General features: G+C 33.8%; 1 protein-coding gene across 1 annotated transcript in view; it reads left to right on the top strand.

Moving 5' to 3' along the window:
* The first annotated feature begins 2308 nt into the window (after positions 1 to 2308).
* The window catches only part of LOC106465472 (aminoacyl tRNA synthase complex-interacting multifunctional protein 2-like), a 25338-nt gene continuing 15400 nt past the window's right edge, over positions 2309 to 12246 (top strand). Inside the window, exon 1 of the mRNA XM_013925701.2 lies at positions 2309 to 2475. Within this exon, the coding sequence (XP_013781155.1) occupies positions 2347 to 2475 (129 nt within the window). The 5' untranslated portion in view covers positions 2309 to 2346. The remainder of the gene's footprint in view (positions 2476 to 12246) is intronic.

The raw sequence follows: 12246 nt of genomic DNA, 5'->3' as shown, positions 1-12246 counted from the left end.
CTTGAGTTCTAGACATGTTGTAGCACAAGATAATTAGTGTGCGGACCATTCTCATTTATATAGTGCTCTGTGAACACAAATTAGTTGGCATAAATCAGTTAAATGACGAAGAATTATGTGTCTATTTACTTGTGACCACTCAGTGTACATGTTGTTAATCGTGTATTTACTTAATTTCGTAACACATTATTCTTTCATTAATCCCCGAAAATCTAAATTTTATGAATTTTAAAAACCTTCTATCACTTATTAATAACACAGGCCTGCGAATTTATAGTTCATAAAAATTGTTTTGGTTTTAATAACGGATTTTCCATAATTCAGCTACGCAGATTTCGAAAATAATATTCATTTTTTTCCTATCACATAAGGGTTTTTTTTACAAATTGGGAAGAAAAAACTCTTACTTAGATTAAATAATTAATTCGTTTACCACAACGATCATTTTTTAATATTATGTTAGTTAACAAAAATACAAACAAATTGAAGAAAAGGAAGAACATTTGATGTCAAACGAACATGCTTCCTCATTCATCCTGATTTTTTGTGTGTGAAATCTACGTCTTTTAGCCTCAAAACTACGTGTTGTCGTCTTTCTTTTATGTTTTGCGTTATGACGTTTTATGTACGTGATGGAGAAAAATTTATATCATTTTCGGATTCAGCGCACAGGAATTACTTTAGAACATGTAAAAATTTCAAGACAATAAAACTATCGCAGGCCTGTATAATCAGGGGGTTTGCTTGATCCAGCTATTTATTTATTTTTAAATTTCGCACTTCAATCAATAACCAAAATAGTTAACATCTATCTAAAAACAGCTTAAACACTAACAACAACCATTCTTTAGAATAAAAATTATGCAAATATTTATTAGGAAAATTGAAAACAAAACACTCAAACAGGATTTTCAAATACGTATAATAAGCATATCCCGACATTTTCCATTACACTGCATCAAACACCGGAACAGAGTAATACAGAAAACATTGATATACAGCAGTTTATTCTAAAACGCATAATTAACAGATAATATACAAGGTTCTGTATTCAGTTTTCAAACAAATGCATTATTGTATCTCAAATTATAGTGAAGTGAGGGCCTGAAACCATCTCGCTACTTTTCAATAGACTGTAAATGTAAGCTTCTCACAATGAAAAGGGTCAGTAAACGATGCAATAAATATTTAAGGTGACAAGGAATTGGGAAGAGAAAGTATATTTTTTCTTAAAATTTCGTGTAAGAGTGAGGCAGGAATGAGACAAAGTAGTATAAGGATGGAAAATGAACCCTCGCGCTAAGGGCTCTGTCGGTTTGACCTAGTTCGTAACCTAAAAGTAACCACCAGAGTTTTCATACTATAACTCGTAACAGCTTACGTCTGTTTATACTTACTTTTATTGTTTTATAGCTCACGTTACTATATGTATTACGTAACACACGAGCTATTCGCGAGTATACCTCGTGAAGAATATTTATTTATTTTTCATTATCCTACCTAATCTAATCTATTAAGTTTATAATTTTTTACATTTCAGTTACATATCTAATTATAAATAACGAATACACGCCAAAAACAAGAAATATAGTACTCAGCTTAATAAATTTCACAAACCATCCCGCTTTTTGTTTTCCCCCACTTCAGTTCAAGCACTAGATTTAGCGGTATAAATCGTTTAATAGTAATACATAATTATATAGAATACCGGATACCGCCTTCTGCCCTTCCCTCTTTCTGTGTTCGTTGCGGTGGTTTTCCACGGCTTCGCTTTACTTTCATAGACATAGTCTTTAGTTGGAAAAGTTACAAAGTAAAATGTTAATTGCCCTAATCACAATTTTATAAGGTCAGTCGTAACACTTGAATAGCCAGAAAATTATCAATATTTAATATTTCGGAAGCCGCCATTGTTACCTTACTTGATCACGTGACCAAATGGTTATCAACCGTGATAAATCACTAAATAAATTCTGTTGCATCACTACATAAAAGAATGACTAGGAAAGAAAGCCCAAATAATATATAACCGTAGCTTTTTACTATAATAATATTTACAGAACCATTTAAAATTATGAATTTATCATATTCAAAACCAACCTCACTTGAACCATCCACAAATATAACACTAAATAATAACTCTTTGAATGTTATATGCGAGGCACTGCCGTTGATTAGTCACTTTTTCTCAACGCTGTAAAAGTTCCTAAAATAAAATTTTTTTAGAACTGAAATATTTTACGTGAATATTATTGCTGAAATTTTTCCTGGTGAAGTACATCGAAAAATATTGTGTAATAATTCATATATTCGACCAATAACATTTCACGAAACAAAACGTTCAATATGGCGCTCAACGGTCCATGTGGCATGTATCGATTAGAGCCAGTGTACAATCATGGAATGAAAGCTGAATTACCTACTTGTATGTATAAAATGACCAGCATTTACGAAGAAAATAATGGCACGAGTAAGGCAAGTAATTATGCAGCTGTTATTATTTTAAACTTCTGAATCACTTGTGACGATCTTACTCAATTATGAATCAATACCCATATGTAATTCTTCACATTCACATTACACTCACAGTCACTTAATTCAAGTTACTCCTTGCCATAGAAAATTTGAAATTGTGATCTATGAATTTATAATGTTAATAGTACTCTCATTCCCCACCATCAATAGATTCAGTGTATCCATTATCAACTGTCAATAGAATCATTCACCGTTTAACGTAACATGATTAATCTTGTTTAACTGAACTCCATTTATAACAACCCTCTGCTTTCTTCCATCCAATTCCAAATAGCTAACTTATGCCCCACACCTATATAGATAATTCTTTGTTACAAGCCTTTTATGTGGCATATTGTTAAATGCTTTCTGGAAATCCAGATACACCAAATCTACACCTTCATCTATATAAGCAGTAACCTTTTCAAGGAATGTCAAAAGATTTGTAAAAATGTAAGTCTAGATTTTCCCTTGTGATTGACTATCCAATAAAATTTTAAACTTTGTTTAATGACTTTGCAAAGCATCTTTTATCAGCCTTTGCAAGACTATTCCCACAACTGATGTAAGACTAATTACTGGGACAATGTTTATCACTTCCCTTGAAAAGAGGAGTAACATTAGCCAACTTCCAATCCTCTGGCACCTGCCCACTATTCAAGGACTTACAAAAATACTAGCAAGTGGCTCTCATATCCAATTCTTAACCTCTTTCAAAACTATTGTGGAAATAGTATCCGGCCCAGGAGCTTTATCATTCACAGAGTATGTAACTATTATGTTAACACTAATGTAAATAGCCCAACACACTAAAGGAGAAACAAGTATAATAAGGTATATTCTATTTTTACTTAACGTTTAAGTATTTTGTCATGGCCTGACATAAAGACTCACAGTTAATTGGAAAGTTTAAAGACTCTGAGATTTTAATTTTTTGTTAATTTCTTCTTTTTACATGTTTTGCTTTCAATTTTTGTTCTTGGAAAATTGGGTTAGTCTACGTTCATTGCATGAGGCTGAGAATATCTTGGATTTACTTTTGAATAATTTTGATTTTGACAGAAGGGTTAGCGTACTGGATCACCTATAAATCTTTCTAAAAAGTGCAGTGAATTTAAAACAAAAAAAAAAACTTGAGAATGGTCAACTTTTTGAAGTGCTTCAGTTTTGGGTCTTTTTGAAATTCACTGGAATTGTGGAAGATTAAATTTCTTACCATATGAAACAGCATTCTACTATCTAACACAGAGGTGAAAAATAAACCACACTTGTGGAATTCTGTGAAGTGTAGCTGACTAAGGCATATGAAAGTGTCAAAACTAGTTTATTCATATTTGTGGTAGTATTTTGTTCCAAAAGAGTGGTTTATTTTGGACATTAATTTAGCTGACATACAAGATATTGTGTATTTGACATTACTCTCTAGTCCAATATTTGGGATACTATTCTAGACAGACATGGAAATTATAGGCCATTAGGTTAACATTCATTAGCAAGTTGTTGGAATATGGGGTCAGAAGCTTTTCAGAAAAGCATTTGAAAATTAACATGTGGTTAATGATTTTCAACATGGTTTTAGAAAATAATTCAATTGCTTTATCAGTCTCTTGGAGATTTTTTAGTAATTCTATTATGATAATATATTCATAAGGATTCCATTAGCTCTCTTTTTATGTTGTTTTGGTTAAAATTGACTTGCCTGATGCAAAATTAAAGAAAATGTGATAACACCATGATTCAAATTTATCTTTCAGTCTATGAATATGACAGTTTATATTAACTTCTAATATTTAACATGAAAAAACAAGGCACATAAACAAATATTTTATCAAATCAAAGCCAATAGGGCTTGTGCTGCCCATTCACCAAATCACTATTGGCATTTGATGAATTGCATTTTACTTCTGGAAAAAAAATGGTGAAGGTATTTTATACCTCTTCTACTGTGAACTGGTGTCCTATTGGATTTCTTCATGGCCACAATGTGATAAATGTATAGGCAAGACATAACTTGATCAGATAAAACATTCACATTTGTGTTAAGAGATAATATACTAAAATCTTTACTGACAAATTGAACAAGTAAAAATAAGAGCTTTATACACCTCGAACTTAGTTTTGTGTTTTGTTGTAGTTGATACCAGATTTTCAAAATATGAATTTTCTGGTAGAGAGCAGGTTACATGGCCACAATACTAAATGGAATAATTTCACATAGTGTAAATGATGTGATGATATTTTTTTGCATATATGTAAAAGTAATGAGTATGTTTAATTGAGCCAGCTGAGTGGTTTGTTTGAAAAACTAGGATAATGAGTGAAAGAACTTATTTAACATTACAAATAAGCTAAGCAATATTTTACTACTAGTGAGTAATGAGTGTCATCTTTTGTTATTAAATTGTGTCTATGACTTGCATAGGTACAAAAAATGTGTATCAAAGTATTTGAAGTTCCCAAAGCCTAGTATTAAACAACAGACTGTGTTTTCTCCAGCCTATCAGCACACCTACAATGAGTAGCTTTAGTTATGAGGTTGAACTTTACTGTAAAAACTGTTATCAGTGGGAAAAGAAAAAGAAAATAATTGTACTTTTTCCAAGTTTAAATGGCTTGAAGTAGGTACATCCAGTTCTGATTGTGAAGACATGTTTTTCTGCACAGTATGTTTTGATGCTGGCAAAATAAATATTTACATGTAGGGAAAGAATGATAAATCCCAAAAGTGATGATCTATAAAAACAAGAATGAATGAAGAACCATAAATTAGCCCAAAGAAACTGTGCCCCTGCAGCCAAAGAACAGGCAGTAAAGCTAGGTTGATAACTTATAAGACAATAAAGTAAGCAGTAGTAGTAACCATGAGGAATGTTTATTTACTGGTCAAAGAGGATTTACCCAAAAAGAAAATGAAAGCTCTGCAAAGCCATATGACAATGCAAATAAGTGAAATTTCTTTTTCTTTTTTTTTCAAGGGAAATTAATGTAGCATATATTGAATATGTCAAATTGAGTTTGCTTCTAGAGACTGGACATGACTCAGGATTGTAATTTGCTTTTTGAACAGGGCTATCAAGCATTGAAGGTGCTAAGCTTGGAGCAAAGAATGCCCTCTACCAGTTAAGACAGTGTTGATTATCTCATTTGGTGCATGTCAAAATTTATTGAGAAATTTTTCTTTGATTTATCGTCTGAACTGTATGCACTGGTATTTGATGAGAGAAAGACCACATTGACTGCCAGAATATTGTTATATATAATTTAGATTTATTTGGAATAGACAAGTGGAATTCTATGTTTTGTCCTTAAGTGAGTTTAAAGGAATTACATTTGAAGATGTGTTTGAAGAAGTGTAGACTGTGCTTCTCAGCAAGAAATTGTAGATGGTAAACCTCATATGCCTAGGGACAGATGGTGCAATCATGGTGACTGGTAAATTTTGGTGTTATCAAAAGATTTAAGGATGGAAATCCTTCCATGCTTTCATTATGTTACTCAGTACTTCATCTTGTACTGGCCAGCTCTAAAGCTGCCAGTGACATTCTATTTCTTATCAAGTACCAAGCAGTTGTGAACAAAATTGCCCATTATATGGAAAATTCTGCCAAGTGCACTAAAAATCTCAAACTATCCCAGTCTGCCTTTCAAGAAACCCATTTAAAAAATGGAGTTTTTGCAACAAGGTGGTTAACTTTCCATGATAAATGTCAATGCTATTATCAGATATTTTGACAACTTATGCTGGTATTTAAGGTTGAATCCCTGCCAAAAATACAAGAGATGCTGAAAAATCTGGATAATTTCGACTTTCTGTCAGTGACATGCTTTTTGAAAGATGTATTGACTTGCATGAAATCTCTCTGCAAGACCTTCCAGGATTCCAAAATCATGTTTACTGATGTTGAACATTGTGCACAAATCACAATAAGAGCTCTGAAAGAGCTACAGGAGAAAGACTGGGGTCATCTGCAGAAATGTATGAAATATTATGAGCTTTAGGGAGAAATAGATCACAACTCATACACAATTAAAGTTTCAAAATGAAACATAGACACCTTCAAGAAAGTAAAGGTATCCTTCTTGAGAAATTTGATTCAGAATCTAGAATCAATAATGATAGTATTTTGAATGCATTCAATGTTTTAAATACTATTTACTATTGGTGAAAATGACCTGGAAGAGTAAGATGAAGATAAAATTCAACATCTGGCCAAGCATTTTAGTAACTCAAAGGTGAATGCTAATGGGCAGGAAGTAGCACTTGATTGCACTGAGGAGGAGATTCTTTCTGAGTGGGTATTGTATAAACAACTAATGTTTGAATTCAAAAATTAAACATTTACTCAGTTTTGGAAAGGTTCCTTAAAGTCTGGTGAAGGTTATCTCAATATCACCCTTCTTCGTAGCATCTTGCTTTTCCTCCAACTTCTGTTGATACTGGACATGCTTTTAGAAAACTAATCTTAATGAAAACAACCATAAGAAATCCTCTGAATACTGCCAATCTTCAAAGGTTGTCGGTGATCAAAATTGAGGGCCCTGATGATGATCATGTTCAACTTTGGCTCAGCTTTCATTCATTGGATTGAGATGAAAGACCAGCTTATTTTTCTTCCTTCCTGCATGAGACAAGCAGTGTTGAAATCAATAGCAATGCAAAAATCTGCAGAAACTTCAGTGTTGGTGAGGGGCAGTGAGAATTTTAATGGTAATGATGTTGAAACAGTATTTTAGGCTTCACATGTGACTATGAAAAGACAGAGATTCTTGGTGTGAATTTTAGTTTATTGGAGGGTTTCAGACTTCACAGAGTAAATACAAGAGTGGAAATAGGAAACTTTAACTACTACCCCAAAATCTGTATAGTTGTTCATATGTTCATTCTTAAAATAAAATTCATTTGTACATGATTTTTGTTCAAGTTAGTATCCTACTCGCCTAACTTGGTGTGAATCTAATATGAAACATATATTGGCCAATTGCATGGCAAGTTTGGCTAAAAATACTGGCTAACTGCATAGCAATTTTGCTAATTGGTAGGTAAGATTGACTAATCATTTCGCTAAGAAGTTTTGAACCCCGCTCTAGCCATTTGTTATGGAAACCAGTGTTGAGTCAAATATACCAGAAAGCATTATATAAGGTTAATAAGTTAGATGTAAGAGGAATAGCAGAAAAGTTTTATCAAGTGGATAGAAAATTGATTCAGTGGTAAAATGCATAGTTACAATAAATGGGTAATTTTCTACTTTAAGAACTTGGCTTCTAGGATCCATCAAGAATTTGTTTCAGGACCTTATGGAGTATTGAGACTAATAATTTTAGGGTAATAAACTTATTAGTTTTTGTTAATGATATTAAATTAATGAGAAAGATTAATTCTGTTGAGAATGTTTTGCTTATCTAGAAAAGATGAACTTGAATATGGTGTTGTTCCACCTAATCTAAACTTACCACATCAAGTACACTTTGATGTGAATTTGTTATCATAGTTAATTGCATATCATGAATCAGCATTTAATATAACTTAAAATTTAAAAAAACAAGGGACCTGTTGGTTCATCTAGACTGTCCCATCCATTCAATGTTAAAAAAATAAACTCCAATACTTATCAAACTTTCCTTAAATCTTTAACTTTTATGCATCCACTAAGTCTGAAGCAAACCCATTCAAAAGATCTATGATCCTGTTAGGAGAAAACAATGCCGTAGCTAAAGTTATCTCCTATGCTGCCAAAATTTATTTTTGTGTCCCTTGGTCCTACTACTCTCACCATTAAATATGAAAAAAATATGGTGCATTGGCACTATAAGTTACCTTAAAAATGTTAACATCTCAGTTAGATCTCCTTCAACTCTTCTTTTTCAAGAGAAAAAAATTGAGGACCCCCTCTTGTTTTATTTAATGTTGCATATGCAGTATTTCTAAAATTTTAAAACTAATTTACATAGTGGTCAGATTAGTACATTCCCTTACTCCAAGAACCCCACTCCTTTTCTGCAAGTTTAAAAAGGTCCAACTTTCATTTGTCTTTCTAGTTTTTACCTCAGTGTGTTCAAAAACCCAACTTCTTGTTCTGAACGTATAAAAAGGTCCAACTTTCAGTTGCTTTTATAGTTTTTAAGATGGTATTCATTTTATGTGGGTTTACTACAGCATCAAGTACATGAAACTAATAATCGTGTCTTTACTTCTCTGCTACTGTGTGAGATTCAATGAAGGTCTGTTCTCAGGACTACAGAAAGCTTTGTAATTTGTGTTTACTAGAATCATTTTCAGTTTTTTGATAATGAATGCTGCACCTGTCTCTTCTCTACTTTGATGGTCTTCCTAAACCTGAATTGTATGAATTAAGTTTTGTACCTATCAAAAAGTAAGTTATTAAACGTACTTAAAATCCATACATGTATTTAAAAAATTAGTTAAATTCTAAAAGCTTAATCTGGATGGACTCTCTGTATGGAAGACTTTTTTCTCTTAATAGTGAAACAGTACTTTTTATTGGATAAATATCCTTCTGTCTCTTTGCATGTCTGAATTGGACCACCCACTTTCTGTATGCCTGTTCTTCTCTTCAACTTCATAATTCATAATGTCCTTTGCCAAGTTCTTGTTAACCATCTTTCATCAGCTCAATTGAGATTTCTACTCCTTCACCTTTTGATAATCCTAGGACCTCTGTCTCTTCTGTCTTGGTTGTCCCTTTTTATGTCATCCTTGGACATTTTCCATAACTTTACATGTGGTTTTTGTCCAGCCCCTTGCAAGATGGGCAGATTTTTCTTGCAAGGTAGCCTGTTTCCTTGTTCACTTTTGTAGTTTATCACCCCAAGTGAATGGTTTATTAATGCTAGACTATTCTCTAGTCTCTTCTTCTAGGGCACCTGACACTTCCTCATCTCATCTCTTTTTTTTTTTATTCTGTTCTTTTGAGGGTGATCTATCCATTTCTACGATTGTCATATACAGTGCAAATTTGTTGACAACTTTCAGTCTTTCTCCCTGGCCATTCCCATTTTTTTCTTCAGTGCTCATGGCCCTTCCAAGCCTCATCCAATACCTCTTCTGGACTGGAACCTCTGTTTATTTCTTAGGACTCTTACCTGTTCTCCATTTGAACCTTTGACCACAAGTTCCCTGTACCATCTACATGTTAAGGTGTATTTTCTTCTACTTGCTTGCAAGAAATCTTGCTCTGATATTTTTTGTCTTGGATGCATCATGCATCTTTTACCACTTGGACAAGTTAGTTTTATCCCAGACTGCTCCTTCCTCCTAAGACTTGGGCTGCTCAGGAAGGTGATCATGTATTTTCTCTAGTCACCCTCCTTTCCCTGTCTTCTCTATATTATTGTTCAGACCTCAATCATGTACTTTGTTCTGTTTGGGCAGGTATCTCACTTGCACTTCTCTCTTTTGAGGCAATCAGTATAGTTTTTTTTTCTGTAAATTCCTCTTACTCTCCTGATTGACCAGTTGAGTTGAACAACTTATCTGGCTTTTGTATTCCTCTATAGGAGATTATGACTATTTTTGTCTTTTTTGTGTTACCTACCATTTTATGGCTTCTTATGATATTGCAAGGGAAACCACCATGTGGTCATTGTTGCTTCACAGAGATTACTTCTCTCTCAAAATCCATATCAAGATGGGGTTTTGTGCAAGACAGCTTCATCAGTTTATATATATTTTACCTCCCAGTCCATACTGCTACTTCCAAAAAAACAAGCACCAGATATGGTTCCCTTTCTTCACACTTGGCCAGCTCCTGCTGTTCCTATTTGTGGTTATCTACTGCACAGTCTCTTGATTGGGGACATTATTGAAGATGATACATAACTCCCGTTTGGGCCACACATCTTTCTGAATGGAAATTCCTTCCCCTCATTTTCTCCTAGTGGAGCGGGAGAACCAGACTAAGCCACTAGAGTGGTCATTATCAAGAGTCTCCCTTTGGGTCAGTGTAATCCCACTGCTTTGAGACCAACTGAGTACACCCTTTAATTAGAAGTATGGCAGTAGTGTTTACCTGGAAGTATATAATACAGACCACTGCTGGTGATTGTGACCAACTAAATGGTTTTTGCATTCTCCTTGGACTGCACATCTGAAATGATTCATCACTGCACCTGCTTATTCTGATAAGTGTTTCTCACATATTAAACATCTTGATTTACTGCCTTCTCCACACTACACATACATTATCTGTCAACCCACTGAGGTATACAGGCTGGCTGAGCAAACTTACATTCCACCAACCAGTCATTGTGACACCTTAGCACAACACAGAGGATCGTATAACTGTGCTTTTCTGCATTAGAACTTGTAATGGCAAAGAATATTCCCTGTTGTAGATATATGTAGTTTCTCATTAAGTGATACTCACTAGTTCCACCCCCACCCCTCCTAAAATTAAAATTCTTTATCTACATCTCAGTGTGGGATTCTAGCTATTTGTCCTGTGATGAGTAGCATTCCTGAAGTTAACATTTTCCCCAACTGAAAATGTTTCAGATGGATAATCACCTCTTCATAGCATTATCTCCTCACTTTCCAGTGTGTATGTGTCTTTTGCCTTGTCAAGAATGAGCTTTTAGTATACACAGTGTTCTCAAGGGGAGTATTGCACAGGGAGAATATGTCACCCTTTTATTATTGGAGGAATGTAGTCCAATACTGATTGCATCATAGACTGGTGAAGTACACATTATTACATATAGGGGAGGGGTTTTCATTCAAAAGTTTGGTGCATGTGTAAAAACATTTTGGCTGTGGCTCGAGGTATTAGCTATCTATTCTGTTGCAAGGTGAATATCTATTTGAAATGCATTTTCAGATAAGGAAAATGCTAACTTCAGAAGTGGTACTCACCTTTCTGAAGAGCTATTATCTAATGCACACTGTTATGTAAATTCCTATACATGCTGCATACCTTGAACAAATCTCCCACCCCTACACCATCTTAACATAAGGAAGATGTCATAAATGAAAATCTCCATAGCTTTTAAACCAATATAAATTATTATGAAAACTTTTTAGGAACAAAAAGAATATCTAAAGAAACTGGAAAAAATTTACTTAATCTGTGGTTTGTTCGTAAGTCTTCTAAACTGCCTATTTCCTTATTCTTCCTTGCATAAACTAGTTCTTGTTAGTTTCCATGAAACCATAAATTACCCACTTTATTCTCTATAGATTGATGCATTTAGTTTATAATATGCTTTATCCTTTGGTATTTAAGCTTTGCTTGTAGCTATTTTTAAAGCTGAAATCCATTAGTAATTCGTATCACGTACTATGAAAAGCTAAAAGGGTGCAAACAAGAGACTGAGCTGATAAACCCAGTTGCAAGAGAAGGTAGATCATATCAGAAACAAAACAAGGTTAATTATAGTCTCAAGGGATGATAGTTTCTTAGCAAATATAATCTTATTCTCTGGGATGAGCTGAACATTTTTTTAAAAATCTGTTTGTTGTTTACAGGCCAGTCTCCAAGGGACTGTGCAAAAAGTTTGATTTTTATTAAAAATTTTCCTTTGTGCATTGTATGAAAAAGTGTTACATAGTAACACTAGAAGACAGGTTTAAGATATAAAAAAACTTAGACACAGTGGTGCTACTATAGCGTGAGGTCTACCACACTATAGCGTGAGGTCTACCTCCCGCTAGTACTATAGCGTGAGGTCTACCACTGCATTATCCATCCCTCATGGATATCACACATTTCCATA

This window comes from Limulus polyphemus, unplaced genomic scaffold (assembly GCF_000517525.1).
Source record: "Limulus polyphemus unplaced genomic scaffold, Limulus_polyphemus-2.1.2 Scaffold1955, whole genome shotgun sequence".
Classification (NCBI taxonomy): Eukaryota; Metazoa; Arthropoda; class Merostomata; order Xiphosura; family Limulidae; genus Limulus; species Limulus polyphemus.
This window is presented reverse-complemented; position numbering and strand designations above follow the sequence as displayed.